At 47.1% G+C, this 19,947-nt stretch overlaps 1 protein-coding gene across 1 annotated transcript; it reads left to right on the plus strand.

The window, feature by feature from the left end:
* Positions 1-6,720: 6,720 nt before the first annotated feature.
* LOC120935561 (putative tripartite motif-containing protein 75) lies at positions 6,721-8,310 on the plus strand. The gene is made up of 3 exons (XM_040347610.1): positions 6,721-6,992; positions 7,206-7,612; positions 7,727-8,310. Exons 1-3 carry the CDS (start codon positions 6,721-6,723, stop codon positions 8,308-8,310), a joined length of 1,263 nt encoding a protein of 420 aa, XP_040203544.1.
* The last annotated feature ends 11,637 nt before the right edge of the window (positions 8,311-19,947 follow it).

Consider the following 19,947-nt stretch of genomic DNA (forward strand, 5'->3'; position numbering starts at 1 on the left):
GCTTCCCGGAAGCTGAGTCTCCCAGAGAAGAATTATAATGTTGGGGACAGGGAGCTATTAGCTATCAAATTTGCTCTGGAAGAATGGAGATACCTGCTGGAGGGGGCAGCCCATCCCATCATGATTTTCACCGACCATAAAAATCTGGAGAACCTACGATCAGCAAAACAATGGAAAACGAGGCAAGCCCGTCGGGCTCTTTTTTTTACCCGATTCAATTTCCAAATTTCCTACAGACCCGGCTCTAAGAATGGGAAGGCGGATGCTCTCTCTAGGATGTTCCCTGAAACCTCCCGTACATCAGAACCCAGTACCATCCTGTAACCCCAGAATTTTCTTCTGGTCTCTCAGGCTGACTTACTAACTTCTCTTAAGGCAGCATAGATTTTTTTGGAAAGGCGTGATGACTTTGGTCTCAAGGCAAAATATTTGTCCCAGTGGAAACCAGACAGTTGGTCTTGAGCACCTTCCATGACCATAAACTGGCAGGTCTTTTTGGGACGCAAAAAACTACCGAGTTGGTCTCCCGTTTCTTCTGGTGGCCAAGGTGGAGACAGGATTGCAAGACTTACGTCACTACATGTACTCGCCTTCAGCGCAATAAGGGACCAAATACCAAGACCTGGGGGTTACTCAAACCATTACCCATTCCGGAGGGCCGGTGGGCAGAAGTTCCATGGACATCATTGTAGACCTGGCTCCGTCTGGGGGCTTCACCATGATCCTGGTCATGATCGACTGTCTCTCTAAAATGGCACACTTCCTGCCCATGGTGTGTACTCCCTCCCCTGCAGACATGGCCAAAATATTCTTCAAAGAGATTATCAGGCTCCACAGGGTACATAAGAGCATTGTTTTAGACAGGGGTGTACAATTCACATCCAAATTCTGGAAGGAACTTTGTAAATCTCTGGAAATCAGGATTTGCCTCTCTTCTGCTTACCATCCTCAGAGCAACGGCCAGACAGAGAGGACCTATTTAGACATTGGAGCAATATCTCCGTTGCTTCTGTTCAGTCTCCCAGGATGATTGGTTGTCCTTGTTACCGTCTGCTGAATTTGCCTACAATGATTCCATTCATTCCACTACTAATCAAACCCCCTTTTGGTCCAATTTTGGCTTTCATCCGTCCTTCCTTCCAGATCCTATCCCTGAGATATTCGTTCCGGCCGTTCAGGAGCACATAACCTCCATCCAGTCAAATTTTCGGAAGCTCCAAGAAGTGATGCAGCAGGCCCAGGAGGACTATAAAAAGTTCTATGATAGGGGAAAGAAGGAGTGCCCGGCTTTTAAAGTTGGGGAGGAGGTCTGGTTGTCTGCAATTAAATTACCTTAACCTTAAATTGCCAGTTCCCTCACGGAAGCTGGGCCCAAGGTTCATTGGCCCCTTCAAGATTAAGCGGAGAATCAACGCAGTGGCCTTTGAACTACCTTTACCTAACTCCTACATGATCCATCCGGTTTTCCATGCCTCCCTGCTTAAACCTGTTGTCCCCGACTCCTTCCCCGGGAGAGAAGAACTTCCACCTCCACCAGTGGAGATCGAGGGGGAGAAGGAGTTCGAAGTGCAATCCATTTTGGGCTGTAGGAAGAGAGGGAGGCAACTTCAGTATCTGATTAAGTGGAAGGGGTATCCCCCGGTGGACAATTCTTGGGAACCCTCGAGAAATCTACATGCCCCACGGCTAATTTGAGCCTTCCACCAGGAACACCCAGAATTGATGGCCAGCTTGGGCGTCCGGAGTCCAACTCCTTGGGGGGGCACTGCCAGGGAGCCAGCCTAGCCCGCCACCGAATGGCGCACATGCGCGGTGGAACAGCGCTACGGCGCACGCACATGCGTGGCACAGCACGTGCACAGGCACGCACACGCACGCACACCCCAGAACCAATCAGAGGCCTGGCCGGCCTATTTAAACCAGCCCCTGTCTCATGACAGGTTGCTGGTTTGTCGTCAGCTCCTGCCTGAACTTCTGTTACTGTACCTGCCTCGTTTTGACCTGGATTTCCTCACGACTCTGCTCTCTCTCCTGAACCTGTCCTCTGGCGTATGTCCCTGGATTTGCTGCTGTCTCCAACCCCTGACCTCTGGCCTGTACCTTTAGACTTGCTACCTTCTCCAGACCCTTGACCTTCTGCTTGCACCCAGGATCTGCCTTCAGTCCTTGCCCCTTGAAACGTGCTCTGTGTACCTGAACTGTCTTGCTATCTGATCCACAGCCTGTCTCCAGTGAATTACCACCGGCTAAGCTTCCTGCCTGGCACCTCCTATCAAGCTCAGCTGCTCCGCTGGTATCGGTGCCTCCTTGCGCTCTCCCCCTCTGTCTCAACTCCAGGGGGCGGAGTGCACCAGGTCGCAAAGGTGAGCTGCCCTCAGCATCTCGGTCTCGGTGAGTACGTACCTAACAATTCCCTTCAAAGAGTCTAGACCTTGCGCACTCTCCTCTATTTGCTCTTTTTATTCCTCCAGTTGGATTTTCTCCTCATCCACAATCAAACCCATGACAGCAATTTCATGGTTGACACAAAGCTCCTTCCGTTTTTGAACAATTTTGTGGTTTATATATGTTTCCAGAAAGGATACATCCCACTTTCTATTAAGATGTTTTATGAGCATTTTTTTATGCTCTTTAAATCTATTTCTAATTTCCTCATCTTTGTTAATTAATTGGGATGAATCCATTTGGAAAGCAATTCTGAGCTTCTGGTCAATCTCCTCTCCCAAAACAAACGCCATAATGACTATTTCTGATACCTATATGAAATAAAATAAGCCGCGCAAATAATGTGATAATTCAAACATAAAACCAACTAGTATACATTATTGTGCTATTGATAGGTTGAAAACGCTATAACGAATGGGTTACCCTATCCGCAACACATTCCAATGAGTCCCAGTGAAAAAAAGGTTTGAAAAAAAGTTGAGAAAATCAATGTCCTGTTTTCAAAGGAAGGACGCATCAGATGGTGGTTTGGTGGCTGAAAATACACTGCTCTCCTTCAAATAAAATGGTGACATCAAACCAAAGGGAACCATAGAACAGTGAAAAGATATAAAGGAAATCCTCCACCTTCCAAACAAACTGCCTCTTACCGAAAGGGAAGATCCCAACCAGAAATCTTCTGTTGGCGTGTGGCTTTCTACCCAGCCTACGGCCGGGTACTAACGAGCAAACATGTACGATGAAACCGGTCCGTCGGACCGTTTTCACCGTACATGCCTGCCAGAGGGCTTCTGTACGATGGCTGTACTAACCATCGTACAGAAGTCCGCGCGTAAACAATACGCGGGGCGTGTCCGCGTCGTCACCGCGACGATGACGCGGCGATGACGCGGCGACGTGGGCGGGCCTGCCATTTAAAGGCTTCCATGCATGCGTCAAAGTCATTCGATGCATGTGAGGGACGGCGGGCGCTCGGACATGTACGGTAGGTCTGTACTGACGACCGTACATGTCCGAGTGGGCAGGATTCCAGCGGACGCTTTTAAAACACGTCCAGGAATATTTGTCTGCTGGGAAAAGGCCCGGCGGGCAAATGTTTGCTGGAATTCGGCCCGCTCGCCCCTACACACGACCGAACATGTATGCTGAAACTGGTCCGCGGACCAGTTTCAGCATATATGTTTGGTCGTGTGTACGGGGCCTAAGGGTCTATGTAGCAGGATATCCGGTATCCGATAATTCTCCCACCGCTCACAGATGATCAATTGTGATTATAGCCAAGGTGAGGAAGGAAAGAAGGCTGACATATCGTAATCCAGTAAAACAATTTAATGTAAAAAATATTTAAAATCGCACTTGCAATAAGTAGATAAAAATTTGCATGTGAAAATATGTAGCCGGCCGGCTAACACAGCCAGTTCACTCCAGGATACTGTATGTAGTGATGACGTCAGCACGCCGCTGACGTACCTGACAATTCCCTTCAAAGAGTCTAGACCTTGTGCACTCTCCTCTATTTGCTCTTTTAATTCGTCCAGTTGGATTTTCTCCTCATCCACAATCAAACCCATGACAGCAATTCCATGGTTGACACAAAGCTCCTTCCATTTTTGAACAATTTTGTGGTTTATATATGTTTCCAGAAAGGATACATCCCACTTTATGTTAAGATGTTTTATGAACATCTTTTTATGCTCTTTAAATTTATTTCTAATTTCCTCATCTTTGTTAATTAATTGGGATGAATCCTTTCAGAAAGCAATTCTGATTTCCTGGTCAATCTCCTCTCCCAAAACAAACGCTATAATGACTTTTCCTGATACCTGACAAAGGCATAAAAAAAGAAAGGGAAAACGTGTCCTATGCTGTTACCATAGCCAAAACAACATAAAGCATGGCAGTCTCTCTGTGAATGCTTGCTGGTGTCCGGACTTTGTTGTATTTTGATTTTGTGTCTGTATTGTGCTGTGTGTTTTTTTGTTTTTTGTCTGTTCTTATATCACCATCCTTTAGTATTTTTCTAGGGAAACTCTGTAGTTTTGTGCATGAAGTTGTTTCTGTAACTAAAGTCGCATCATGAAATATACATCTTGCGCCAATTGTGAATACCATTAAATTTTGTATATTTTATAGAATTAGCCTGATTAATACCCGCTGTTGCCGAAGTAGCCGCTATTTGACTCCAGTAGCCTTGCCTGGGGCCGCGTACACACGGTCGTTCCAAACCGATGAGAATGGTCCGACGGGCCATTTCCATCGGTTCACCGCTGAAGTGGCCTGATGGCCTGAAGTGCGTACACACCACCGTTCCAAAAACCGATCGAGTTAGAACGCGGTGACGTCAAACACACGACGTGCTGAATAAAACGAAGTTCAATGCTTCCAAGCATGCGTCGACTTGATTCTGAGCATGCGCGGGCTTTGAACCGATGCTTTGTGTACTAACCATCGGTTTGGACCGATCGGGCAGTGGGCCATCGGTTAGATTTTGAAGCATGTTTTAAAATTTTGGACCGAAGGACAACAGACCGATGGGCTATACACACGGTCGGTGTGGACCGATGAAACTGAACATCGGTCCATTCTCATCGGTTTTGTCCGACCGTGTGTACGCGGCCTGGGACTTACCCTGTATGCCTTAGTTCCTCAGCCCTTCCAAGGGATCTCACATCTGCTGTATGTGCAGGCAGGATGGTTTCCCATTTGTTCCAATTCTGCTTTATAAACAAAAAAAGTCAGTGCTACTACCCATACATCACATGGAAAGCAAAGCTCCCGATGCTCGATCCACAGTCGCTGGCTGAGTAGAGTAATGAGGAAAAGATGATCCGCACTCCGCTCTTAAAATTTTTAAGAAACTGGAAGTTATGATAAAGGCCTTTTAGGCTGAAATGCGTCAACCATTTATTTTTGCGTTTGTCCACTGTGGCTTGTTAATAAATACTACAAATTTTTAAGAGCAACGACCGGAGTGCAGATCATCTTTTCCCCATACTTTGCACTCAACACCCCCTGTGCACCCCACCTGTATCCTGTGCACCCAGGACCTGGACCCTGCATTCCCTGAACTGCTGCCCTGTGCACCACCTTGTTCCTCATAAACATTGTTACCCATGGGTCAAGTCCTGGGGAAAAAAGTATGGGAACTCCCACCCAAGATCCACTCCCCCACCAAAAAAAAATATAAAATGATACGCTCATATGCATAATTACTAAACCGCATGTTTTTTTTTTTGTTTTTTTTTCGATCCACTGTACCTTAGTAATCCTTTATGTTACTGGCCGCTTCCTGTATATGGATTCATCGGGTAGTGTGCAGGTATTCCGTCACTTCCTCGATGCCGCAATGTCTCCTGGGAGCTTTTGTCATTGTTCCCAGGAGACATTGCGGAGGTCTGCCGCGAATTATCGCGGGATTTAGAAAGAACTTTAAGCAAGTTTTTTGTAAATCCTGCGATAACTCGCAGCAGACCTCCGCAATGTCTCCTGGGAACAATGACAAAAACTCCCAGGAGACATTGCGGCATCAAGGAAGTGACGGAATACCCGCACACTACCCGATGAATCCATATACAGGAAGCGGCCAGTAACATAAAGGATTACTAAGGTTCGCCTGCCCCTGACAGTGACTCGAGCTGGGCATCGCCGCTTAGTGAAGGACTGGCTCGAGCGGCTCGGCTGCTCTCGGCTGCTTTAGTCCTGCAAAGGGAACTGCGTTCCAGCTGTGAAAAAAGTGCAGGGACTCCATTCCCGCGCGTTTCCACAGGACTTGAGCCCTGTTGACACCCCTTGTGTACCTGTAAGCCCAGCATCACAAGGCTTTAACACACCCCTGTACTCTTGTGTTCCAGGAACTCAATAACCCAGTGTTGTAAGTATATTTTACCAGTATTCCTGTCTGTCTGTAAGCCCAGCACTCCAGTGCTTTACAAAACTCTTGCCATAACTGTGAGTGTTGTATTCTGTGCTTTTCCAGATTTTGTCTCTATTCCTTCCTTGTACCAGGTCAGATGTGACCTGCACAGAGCACACTGTCCAGCATGCAGGCTGCATGGATGGTTTACAATTCCAGTAATTTAGAACAGCCCCCTTCATGACAGACAGATCAGCAGGAAATCTGTAAATCTTTGGCAATAGCATCAGTAAAATCTCGGATGACGTGATCAGCAGATCTCTCCCCTCCCTCCTGTTCTGCACACAGAGACATCTCCTCCTCCTACCCCCTCCCTCTGACACACATCTTTTTGGCTTTGTTTCTCTCTTCTGCAGTCAGCGATGGCGTTTTCTGATGCGAGGAAGGAGCTGGACTGTTCCATCTGTCTGAACATTGATACTAATCCTGTGACGCTGAGATGTGGACACAACTTCTGCCAGGAATGTATAGAAGATGTTCTGGATACACAGGAGAGGTCTGGAGTTTATCGCTGTCCTGAATGCAGAGAAGAGTTCCAGGAACGGCCTGAACTCAGCAGGGACATAACACTGCGCAACATAATGGAGAGTTCCCAATCTACAGAGCCAGAGAAGGAGAGCCAAATCCTCTGTACGTACTGTATTCACTCTCCTGTACCCGCTGTTAAATCTTGTCTAATGTGTGAAGCTTCTCTGTGTGATGACCATTTAAATGTCCACTGCAAGTCATCCCAACATGTCCTATCTGACCTCACCACTCCCCAGAAGAACAGGAAATGCTCCGTCCATGAGAAGATCCTGGAGTATTACTGCACCGAGGACTCGGCCTGTCTCTGTGGGTCCTGCAGGCTGCATGGAGACCATCAGGGACACCAGGTGGAGGCTCTGGAGGAGGCCTCTGAGAAGAGGAAGGAGAACCTGACCAATGCTCTGCAGAAGTTGGTGAAAAAGGGAGAAGAGATGGAGGAAAGCATCAAGAGTCTGCAGAAGTACAAGAGGAAAGTACAAGACGGTGCAGGTGGTGTAACCAAGAGAGTTGCCACCATATTCAGAGACATCAGGAGACAACTGGACATCCTGGAGAGGAGAATTCTTAAAGAGATAGCTATGAAGGCAGAGAGAGTCTCATTCCCAGCCTCCGAATTAATCCAGGATCTGGAAATAAAGAAGGACAATCTGTCCAGGAAGATTCGTCACATCAAGGAGATATGTAACATGACAGACCCACTAAGTGTCTTACAAGAATCAGACACAGGTGACTTGTGTGATACTGAGGATGAGGATGAGGAGGACAAAGAGAGACGTGATAAACTCCTTCATGGTGGGGAGGAACTGATTGCGACTGAGATCTTGCACCTACTACATACAGGATTATTTGATATAGTAACAGGGGTAAATAAAGGGATAAACATACCAGAACCTGAAGAAATAACACTGGATGAAGACACGGCTAATAATTATGTTTATATTTCAAACGACAAGAAGACCGCACGCAAGGTAGCAGAAAGCCTAAATCGCCCTCAATCACCAGAGAGGCCCATGGGAATGATACCTCAGGTGATGAGCAGTCAGAGTTTCTCCTCAGGGAGACATTACTGGGATGTGGATGTTGGGGGATCATCACACTGGAAAGTTGGGATGTGTTACACCAGTATATTAAAGATAGGAACCTATACAGAAATTGGACTTAATCTAATGTCCTGGTGTCTAGAGAGCAAGTCTAATCAGTTATCAGCAAAACATGACAAAAAATCCATCACTTTACCTGATAATTTAATAACCAGAGTCAGAATAAATCTGGATTACGAGGCCGGGCAGATCTCTCTTTATGAGTTGGGTATCCCGATCCGTCACCTCCACACCTTCACCGCCTTCTTCACCGAGCCCCTCCATGTCGTGTTTTATGTGAAGGAAGGTTGTATAAAGATATGTCGAGGGAAGCAGGAAGGGTGACAAATTGACCCCAAGAATGGTGACCTCACCGGTGTCCTGACTGGTTGACCTAAGGTTATACAGTATATAATATCTACTGGCGGATAATGTGGTCACTGACAAGTCAGATTTTGGACTACAGCTCCCAGCATGCCCCCTAAAATGGCTGCACAAGTCTTACCAAGCAGTTGCAACATGGCTTGATTAAGAGAATATTACATTTTTAATTAAACACGTAGATAAGGTAACTGATGTATAATCCATATCGTAATGCAATGTTATTAATCTTTGAGCTCAGAATGCTTCTACCTAAAATCCCCAAATCTCATACTATTTTGTTTGAACTTGCTCACTGCTTTTCCCAGAAGCTTGCACAGAGCTGGAGGTTCAATGACAGACAACCCCTGCATTGCTTTACTATTAGTGCTCCCTCTCCGGTAGGATACCTAATAATTAATCCTTTGTAATAAAAGAGGTCGAGTACAGTGGGGACAATTATCGGGCAGAACCTTTTTATTTCTCAAGCTTGTTTCCTATTCTAATGTTTGCCCTTTATTCTAATGTACTGTATGTCATTATCAAAGTAAATCTGTTGTTTTTGCCATTCAGGACAAAGTAACAGGTTACCTTACAAGGTTGTATATCCACTTAAGGACCGGGTCTATTTTTGACATGTGTTGTTTACAAGTTAAAATAATTTTTTTTTTTGCTAGAAAATTACTTAGAACCCCCAAATGTTATATTTTTTATTTTCAGACACCCTAGAGAATAAAATGGCGGTCGTTGCAATACTTTATGTCACAACGTATTTGCGCAGCGGTCTTACAAACACGATTTTTTGGGAGAAAAATACACTTTTTTTTAATTAAAAAAAATAACAAAATTGTAAAGTTAGCCTAATTGCTTTCTATATTGTGAAAGATGATATTATGCTGGGTAAAATTATACCCAACATTTCATGCTTGAAAATTGCGCCCCCGCTCGCAGAATGGCGTCAAACTTTAAAAATCTCCATAGGCGACATTTAAACATTTCTATAGGTTACCAGTTTTAAGTTACAGAGGAAGTCTAGTGCTCTTGCTCTAATGATGGTAGCGATACCTCACATGTGTGGTTTGAACACATTTTTTTTTATGTATGAGTGACTTACGTATGCTTTCGCTTCTGCACGTGAGTTCGGAGAGACGGGGCGCTTTAAATTATTTTATTTTTTTTTCCTTATTTATTCTTCTTTTTTTTAAATTGGATCACTTTGATTCCCATTACAATGCATGTAAACATCCCTTGTAATAGAAAAAAAAGCATGATAGGACCTCTTAAATGTGAGATCTGCGGTCAAAAAGACCTCAGATGTCATATTTACACTTCAAAGCAATAAAAAAAAGTATTTAGAAAATAATGGTCCAATGGTATGGAGTCGAGTGGGGGCCATCATTTCCTCACTTGACTTCCTGCCTATCAGGGGATAGGAGTGGATCGTCTCCTCAGCTACCGATGGACACACACAGCAGGAGGGACTGGGCACCTCTCTCGCCGCTGATAAAAGTGATCTTGTGGCGAATCCGCTGCAGAGACCAGTTTTATCTCAAGGCGGTCCGCCTACCATGGAAAAAAAATACCGGGGTTATGGCAGCTACCTGCTGCAAACACAACGGTATTTAACATGAAAGGACCGATGTATATCGACGACGGACGGACGGGCAGGCCGTAAGTGGATATCTCACCTTCTCTGCTACTAATAGTTGCAATCCCCATGTTTGGCTTGCACAACTATTGGAAAATATGGTACTTTGGGGCAGTCATGTCAATCCACATGTGTATACCTGAAAACCTTTTGAAGTGCCCAAGCCAGAGTGATTTCTGTGGGAGGAGTTGGTGGCCAATGAAGGTGGGTGGATGTTGAAAGGAGGGGGGTTGTTCATGGTGGCCAATGCAGGTCAGTGAATGTTGGAAGTAGGGCCAAACCCGAACACTTTAGTGGCGTGCAACAATTTTTTTTCCAGTATACAAAACAAATGAAAAACAAAATTTAGTACAAACAGATGCAAAACCTTTTTAAAAAATTGTGCTGCACCAAATGCATACCTTCCAACCGTCCCGGATTCTGCAGGACCGTCCCGGGCTGTCAAGTAAGTCCCAGGGTCCCGCGGATCTTAGTTGAAGTCCTGGAGGGCCCTGCCACTCCACACTAAACAATAATCCCCCTCCCTGCCTCTCCACCCTAAACAATAACCCCCTCTCCACATCTCCACCCAAAACAAACAACCCCCTTCCCGCCTCTCCACCCTAAACAATAACCCCCCCTCCTGCCTCTCCACCCTAAATCAAACCCCCTCCCTGCAACACCATCCTAAACAACAATCCCCCTCCCTGCCTCTCCACCCTAAACAATAACCCCCTCCCCACATCTCCACCCTAAACAATAATCCAACTCCCTGCCTCTCCACCCTAAACAATAACCCCCTCCCAACATCTCCACCCTAAACAATAATCCACCTCCCTGCCTCTCCACCCTAAACAATAATCCACCTCCCTGCCTCTCCACCCTAAACAATGACCCCCTCCACACATCTCCACCCTAAAAAATACCCCCCTTCCTGCCTCTCCACCCTAAACAAAAAACCCTCTTCCTGTCTCTCCAACCTGAACAATAATCCCCCCTTCCTGCCTCTCCACCCTAAACAAATAACCCCTCTCCCCGCCTCTCCACCCTAAACAATAATCCCCCCTCCCTGCCTCTCCACCCTAATTCAAACCCCCCTTCCTGCCTTTCCACCCTAAACAAATAACCCTCTTCCTGTCTCTCCACCCTAAACAATAGTCCCCCCCTCCCTGCCTCTCCACCCTAAACAATAACCCCCTCCCTGCCTCATCACCCTAAACAAATAACCCCCCTTCCCGCCTCTACACCCTAAAGAATAATCCCCCCTCCCTGTCTCTCCACCCTAAATCAAACCCCCCTTCCCGCCTCTCCACCCTAAACAATATTCCCCCCTCCCTGCCTCTCCACCCTAAACCCCCCTTCCTGCCACACCATCCTAATTCGACCCCCCTCCATGCCACTCCCCCCTAAAATTACCCCCCTCCCTGCCTCTTCACCCTAATCAATAACCCCCTCCCTCTTACATCAGGTATCCCATCCAAGTCTACCTTACATCATATTTCCCCATCAGAGTCCCCCTTCAATTAATTGCCCCCATCAGGGTCCACCTAAAGTTTGTATGTTCATCAAAGTCCCCCTTAAATTCGGTGTCCCCATTAGAGTCCCTTTTTTCATCAGGTGCACCCATCCGAGTCTCCCTTACATCAGGTTTCCCCATCAGAGTCCCCTTAAATTATGTGCCCCCATCAGGGTTTCAGCTGCTGCGGAGCTTAATGGAAAGGCAAGGATGGGGCTGCTGAGTGTTGTGGTGTGGGGCAGTGACTGGCAGCTGTGGGGTTCCCAAATCTCTCCCCCCTCACTTCCTGCATTTCCCTTCTCTGCCTCTCCACCCTAAATCTAACCCCCCTCCCTGCCACACCATCTTAAAACGACCCCCCCTCCCTGCCACACCATCCTAAAACGACCCCCCCTCCCTGACACTCCCCCCTAAAATTACCCCCCTCCCTACCCCTCCACGCTAAATCAAACCCCTCTCCCTGCCACACCATCTTAAAACGACCCCCCTACCTGACACTCCACCCTAAACAATAACCAACCTTTCTGCCTCTCATCCCTAAACAATAACCCCCTCCCCACATCTCCACCCTAAACAATAACCCCCTCCCTGCCTCTCCATCCTAAACAAATAACCCCCCTCCCTGCCTATTCACCCTAAACAATAATCCCCCCCTGCCACTCCACCCTAAATCAAAACCCCCACACCATCCAAAATTGACCCCCTTCCCTGCCACTCCCCCTTAAAATTAACCCCCCTCCCTGCCACTCCCCCTAAATTACTCCCTGCCTCTCTACCCTAAATAATTACACCCCTCCCTGTCTCTCCATCCTAAATAATGACCCCCTCCCTGCCTCTCCACCCTAAACAATAACCCATCCCTGCCTCTCCATCCTAAACAATAACGCCCCTCCCTGCCACTCCACCCCAAACAATAATCTCCCTCCCTGCCTCTCCACCCTAAACAATAACCCCCTCTCCACATCTCCACCCAAAACAAACAACCCCCTTCCCGCCTCTCCACCCTAAACAATAACCCCCCCTCCTGCCTCTCCACCCTAAATCAAACCCCCCTCCCTGCAACACCATCCTAAACAATAACCCCCCTCCCTGCCTCTCCACCCTAAACAATAACCCCCTCCCCACATCTCCACCCTAAACAATAATCCACCTCCCTGCCTCTCCACCCTAAACAATAACCCCCACCCAACATCTCCACCCTAAACAATAATCTACCTCCCTGCCTCTCCACCCTAAACAATAACCCCCTCCACACATCTCCACCCTAAAAAATACCCCCCCCCCCATCCTGCCTCTCCACCCTAAACAAATAACCCCTTTTCCCGCCTCTCCACCCTAAACAATAATCCCCCCTCCCTGCCTCTCCACCCTAAATCAAACCCCCCTTCCCGCCTCTCCACCCTAAACAATATTCCCCCCTCCCTGCCTCTCCACCCTAAACCCCCCTTCCTGCCACACCATCCTAATACGACCCCCCTCCATGCCACTCCCCCCTAAAATTACCCCCCTCCCTGTCTCTACACCCTAATCAATAACCCCCTCCCTCTTACATCAGGTATCCCATCCAAGTCTACCTTACATCAGGTTTCCCCATCAGAGTCCCCCTTCAATTAATTGCCACATCAGGGTCCACTTAAAGTTTGTATGTTCATCAGAGTCCCCCTTAAATTAGGTGTCCCCATTAGAGTCCCTTTTACATCAGGTTCACCCATCTGAGTCTCCCTTACATCAGGTTTCCCCATCAGAGTTCCCTTAAATTATGTGCCCCCATCAGGGTCCCCCTTAAAGCTGGTATGTCCATCAGCGTCCCCATTAAATTAGTTGCCCCCATCAGAGTCCCTCTTACATGAGGTGCCCCATCAGAGTCTCTCTTACATCAGGTGTCCCCATCAGAGTCCCCCTTAAATTAAGTGCCCCCATCAGAGTCCCTTTTAAAGCTGGTATGTCCATCCGAGTCCCCCTTAAACTTAGGTGCCCCCATCAGAGTCCCTCTGACATCAGGTGCACCCATCCGAGTCTTCCTTACATCAGCTTTGCCCATCAGAGTCCCCCTTACATTTGGTGCCCCCATCAGAGTTCCCTCTTACATTAGGTACCCCATCACATCAGGTTTCCCCATTGGAGTCCCCCTTAAATTAGGTGCCCCCATCAGAGTCTCCTGGTTTCTGGTGGTTTACTGGTATCTGGTCTGTGCCAAAATGATGTCACACTGTACATCCCAGGAGTGTTCAGATGAGGAGATGGGGCTTTCTCAGCTAAGCACACCCTCCTGCCTACATGCCTGAACTAAGGGCAGACGGATTCCAGGAAGTAAATGAATCACCTGCCCTAACGCAAGATGGCCACAGCTAGAAATGTTAGGGGGATGCATTTCAAAGTGATCTCTCAAAAAAATAAATAAAGCATGGATGGAGGAGTTTACCACTTCTGGCATTTATCACCTTCCTGTACACGTAAAAAAAATTTTTTTTTGCTAGAAAACCACTTAAAAAATCCGAATGTTATATATATATTTTTAGCAGAGGCCCTAGAGAATAAAATGTCACACGATATTTCCGCAGTGGTTTTTGAAATGCATTTTCTTTTATATAAAAAATACACTTTAATGGATGCACAAAAACAAAATATAATACCCAATTGTTTGGTAGAATTTAAAAGATGAAGCTAAGCTGAGAAAATAGATACCAAACATGTCATGCTTTAAAGTTGCGTCCAACCCTTGGAACAGCGCCAAATTACGGTCCCTACGAATCTACATAGGCAACGCTTTTAAAGCCTTTTACAAATTACCAGTGCAGGGTTACACAGGAGGTCTGGCATAAAAATGATTGCTCTCACTCTGATGTTCATAGCGATCCTCACATGTGTGGTGTGATCGTTGTTTACATATGCGTGCAAGGACATACGCATGTATTCGGATTTGTGCATGAGCACGGGGAACAGGCTTTTCATTTTTTTTAATTCTTATTTATTATTTTATTTTTTAACACTGTCAGGGCCACCATCAGGGGGTGCAGGCAGTACACCTGTAAGGGGCCTGGAGGTCCCAAGGGGCCCGGATGGCAACCTCCCTTTTTTTTTTTTTTTTTTAAGGGGCCTGGAGGTCCCCATGGCCCCGGATGGCAACCCCCCTTTTTTTTTATAATTTTTTTTATATATATCATTTTTTATAATTTTTTTATTAAAGGGCCCAGAGGTCCCCAGGGCCCGGATGGCAACCCCCCTTTTTTTTATATATATATATATATATTTTTTTTTATTATTTTTATTAAAGAACCCAGAGGTCCCCAGGGCCCCGGATGGCAACCCCCCCTTTTTTTTTATAAAAAATGTCTTAATTTTTGTTTTACATTTTTTTTTTAAATGGCCCAGAGGTCCCCAGGGGCCCGGATGGCAACCCCCCTTTTTTTTTATAAAAAAAAGGTATTTTATTTTTTTTAATATACATTTTTTTCTTTCTTTTTTCTTTTTATTAAAGGGCGCAGAGCTCCCCAGGGCCCCCGGATGGCAACCCCCCCTTTTTCAAAAGGGAGGGAGTCACCGCTCCAGGTGGGTCTTTGTAGGCAATTTAAGGAACCTCTCAGGAGTCCAAGGTGCTGGCAATGCACAAGGCAAACATGGAAAAATGGAGATAAATGGACAGCCGCACTCCAGAGGAACTTGAAGAAGTCGTCTTTATTAATAAAAGATGGACATGCAAATCCAAAAATACAGTCACATGAGGGGACAGCCGACGCGTTTCGCACTCAGTTAGTGCTTAGCCATGACTAAGCACTAACTGAGTGCGAAATGCGTCGGCTGTCCCCTCATGTGACTGTATTTTTGGATTTGCATGTCCATCTTTTATTAATAAAGACGACTTCTTCAAGTTCCTCTGGAGTGCGGCTGTCCATTTATCTCAATTTTTCCATGTTTCCCCCCAATTCGTGGCACCCCTGCACGCTTCTCAATTTTCTCAATTAGCAGCGGCACCCCCCTGCTTCTCAATTTGAGGTGGCAGCCCCCACTGATGAAATGGTGGTCTATAATGGGGAGTGCTGACTGCTGATCAAATGGTTGATCAGCATTATATCAGCAGTCAGCATCCCCCATTGGAGACCACCATTATATCAGAGTCCCCTTATATCAGCACCCCCTTACAGACCTCCATTAGATTAGAGTCCCTTTATATTAGCACCTCACCCCCCCCTTAGAGACCCCCCCATCATCTCAGAGTCCCCTTATATAAGTGCCCCTCTACCTTTGAGACATCTATTGTAGTGACGCATGCCTTCTATTGAGCAGTCTATATTTTGCCAGCATGAAGGACTGTCGCCAAAGCCACTGCAAAAATGTGTGGGAACCGGTAGGAGTTAGCTGGCGGAGCTGGGAGGTGGAGCGGCTGTAAAAAAAATCACATGTGCCACTGTGCGTGCACACTGAAAGCATCACTGGTTGCTAGGACTCTGGCGGTCCTACATCCCTGTAATAAACTATTGCGCCCAGGGCAGCCGTCCCTCCTGCCCACTCCTTGTCCCGGCCCTGGTTGCTGCTGGTTAATGAAGGAGGTGGGCTGATGTTGAATGGTGGTGGCCAGTGAAGGTGGGTGGACACTGGCGGCCCTAGCAATTAATGAAAGGATTCACAGGCTGGCAGAAGGGGAGGTGCAGAAGGTATGGCAGCCAAAAGGAATTATTACTGCATTCAAGGATACCCCCACTAAGGTTCTGTACTGGCTCCAGTCCTGTCCATCCCCAGGAAAGATATCTGATGGGACTGGAGGTATGCTGTGTCAGGGTTTCAGGAAGACAGAAACTCAGGCACAAGTGTCAAAACCCAGACTGCCTGAGTCATTCCCGTACAGGTGGCAATTTTAGCTGGTGGTGGCTGATGAAGGTGGGTGGATGTTGAAGGGGGAGGGTAGTGGTGATCGGGGGAAAGTGGGTGCATGTTGAAGTGGGGAGGTGGAGGTGACTGATAGAGGTGGGTGGATGTTAAAGAGAAGGTTGCTGGCAGTTCCGGGACAAGGCCATCCAGCACCCAGGGCAATAATGCCAAACTGCACCCCCCTTCCCTCAGGGTTAGGGTCAGGGTGCCCACATTCCTGAAATAAACTATTGCGCCCAGGGCAGCCGCCCCTCCTGCTAACTCCTTGTCCTGGCCCTGGTTTCTGGTGGTTAATGTAGGTGGGCAGATGTTGGCACTCGGGTCATTCCTGTACAGGTGGCAACCCTAATTGGTGGTGGCTGATGAAGGTGGATAGATTTTGAAGGGGGTGTAGTGGTGATCGGCGAAAGTGGGTGCATGTTGAAGTAGGGAGTTGAAGGTGGCTGATGGAGGTGGGTGGATGTTGAAGGGAAGGTTGCTGGTGGTTGATGAAGGTGGGCGGATGTTGAAGGGGGAGTTGGTGGTAGCCAGTGAAGGTGGGTGGATGTTGAAGGAGGAGTTGGTGGTGGCCAGTGAAGGTGAGTGGATGTTGGGATTTTCACATCAAAAGCATGTCGATATCGGACATATCAGGGACAGATGTAAGAAAACACAGATTTTTACATACTGTCCCTGGTTTTACTGAGCCTGGCTACCCTGATGCAGCCCCCTAGTGGCATGGGGCCCTCGGGCAGTGCCCGAGTGCTCGAACGGTCAGTCTGCCCCTGCCTCCATCCCATGTCCTCTTCCAGCCCCAACATCTCTATCCCATGTCCTCCTCCTCTTCCATCCCATGTCCTCCTCTTCCAGTTTCATCTCCCCCATCCCATTTCCTCCTCCTCCTGCCCATATATACTGATCATATACGATATACTGCCCAAATATACTGATCATATATAAGATACTAATCTGTATAGAGGGAGGAGACCCTCCCCGGAGATGGAATTAGAATGCCACAATCACAGAGGATGAGATTGCCCAGAAATCAGCGGATTGCCCGCCTGCCATTGAATTTCTAAGCCGTTCTTCCTCCTCTATTACTCTGTGCAGGTCCCATAGGAAGCACCTGATTCGTCCTCCTTCCTCCGGCTGTCAGTGTCTTGTGTAGACATGGGGGAACTCCCAACCCTGGTTGCGGTCTCCCTTAAGGTCCAGCCTAGTGATGGGCCAGTCTATTTTAAGGTGGACGGGCAGAGGTTCATGCAGAACTGGACAATTTAAATACTGACCAGGGCCAAGCCCAAGATTGAGGTCATATAGAGGCCCAGAGAGTAACAGAGCTGTGTGTGCTATTCTGTGGATGCTGAGAGCAATCACTGCAGGGTAGGACGGCCCTGGTTCTGGACTCTCCCCCTCTGATGGCAGCCCTGATCATGGACCCTCCCTCTGAGAGGCTGATACTATGGCATCCTTTCTCCACAGTATAATAATGCAAAGATAAATGCTGAGGTCATCACATTAGAGCATTATCCAGGGCAGTCCACCATTGGGTGATGTTCAGAAGAAGAAGACCAGCATCATGGGACCAGACTGAAAACATTTAAAAGATAACTAAAAAAAAATATTCCATCCCTTTCCCAAACCCCAGGGTCACCTGACTCCTCCATAAGCCCCGGACAAATTCTGGGCCTTTAAACTTGGATAGGAACTGGTATTTGGAGAATAGAAGCTAACCAATGTCCTATGTTCGAAAATAACCCCAGAGCGCTCAACTTATTGGTAGCATTGGCCAGTTAAGGGGAAAATCTGTCCACAATCAACATCAATTGAAGTCAGCGGCAACACCAAGGTGTCTCTTTAGCAGCCTCTTTGTCTACCAGAGACATTTATTTCAGTATTTTCACACATTAAAATACACATTTTAAGCCCAATAAATAATATTTTCTGAAAACAGTGACCCTGGAGAGTAAAATGTTGGTATTTTCCCTGCTTATCCTGTCATGAGAATGGAGGAGACAGATGAGTTGGCCTCAAGTCCTGACTACATGATCAGGCCCTTCTGGCTGAGCGGCTCCGGGGGCCCCGGGGTGGGGCCATGGGGGAGGCTTCCTCCCCCGGCACAGATTGATCCCTACAGGGGTGCCGGGGGTTCAGAGGAAACCCAGTTTCTCAGGCGGCCGTTCCGGGGGTGATGCTTTGGGACGGCCCAGCTTGAAAGTGCTATGAAGGTTGTCTGTCAAGCTGACGCCATGATTGAAGACGTCCTCTCCTCACACTAGAAGACTATGTGACACTTGCTTATCTACTGTGTTGTTATCCCTCAGGTATTGTTTTCAATGCAATGCAATACATTTTTCTGTGTACTTATTGAAAATAAAATACTTTGAAAGCAAAATTTTGGTATTTTCAATTGCATGCGTGCTTATTAGGGTTGTCCCGATACCACTTTTTTAGGACCGAGTACAAGTACCGATACTTTTTTTCATGTACTCGCCGATACCGATTACCGATACTTTTTTTTTAAATGCAGCCTTGTGTCTCTCCCATATCCAGCCTTGTGTGTCTCTCCCATATTCATCCTTGTGTGTCTCTCCCATATTCAGCCTTGTGTGTCTCTCCCATATTCAGCCTTGTGTGTCTCTCCTATATTCAGCCTTGTGTGTCTCTCCCATATTCAACCTTGTGTGTCTCTCCCATATTCAACCTTGTGTGTCTCTCCCATATTCAGCCTTGTGTGTCTCTCCCATATTCAACCGTGTGTGTCTCTCCCATATGCAGCCTTGTGTGTCTCTCCCATATTCAGCCTTGTGTGTCTCTCCCATATTCAACCTTGTGTGTCTCTCCCATATGCAGCCTTGTGTGTCTCTCCCATATTCAACCTTGTGTGTCTCTCCCATATTCATCCTTGTGTGTCTCTCCCATATTCAGCCTTGTGTGTCTCTCCCATATTCAGCCTTGTGTGTCTCTCCTATATTCAGCCTTGTGTGTCTCTCCCATATTCAACCTTGTGTGTCTCTCCCATATTCAACCTTGTGTGTCTCTCCCATATGCAGCCTTGTGTGTCTCTCCCATATTCAACCTTGTGTGTCTCTCCCATATTCAACCTTGTGTGTCTCTCCCATATTCAGCTTTGTGTGTCTCTCCCATATTCAACCTTGTGTGTCTCTCCCATATTCAACCTTGTGTGTCTCTCCCATATTCAACCTTGTGTGTCTCTCCCATATTCAACCTTGTGTGTCTCTCCCATATGCAGCCTTGTGTGTCTCTCCCATATTCAACCTTGTGTGTCTCTCCCATATGCAGCCTTGTGTGTCTCTCCCATATTCAACCTTGTGTGTCTCTCCCATATTCAACCTTGTGTGTCTCTCCCATATTCAACCTTGTGTGTCTCTCCCATATTCAACCTTGTGTGTCTCTCCCGTATGCAGCCTTGTGTGTCTCTCCCGTATTCAGCCTTGTGTGTCTCTCCCATATTCAACCTTGTGTGTCTCTCCCATATTCAGCTTTGTGTGTCTCTCCCATATTCAACCTTGTGTGTCTCTCCCATATTCAACCTTGTGTGTCTCTCCCATATTCAACCTTGTGTGTCTCTCCCATATTCAACCTTGTGTGTCTCTCCCATATGCAGCCTTGT

The sequence above is a fragment of the Rana temporaria genome, chromosome 4, assembly GCF_905171775.1.
Source record: "Rana temporaria chromosome 4, aRanTem1.1, whole genome shotgun sequence".
NCBI lineage: Eukaryota > Metazoa > Chordata > Amphibia > Anura > Ranidae > Rana > Rana temporaria.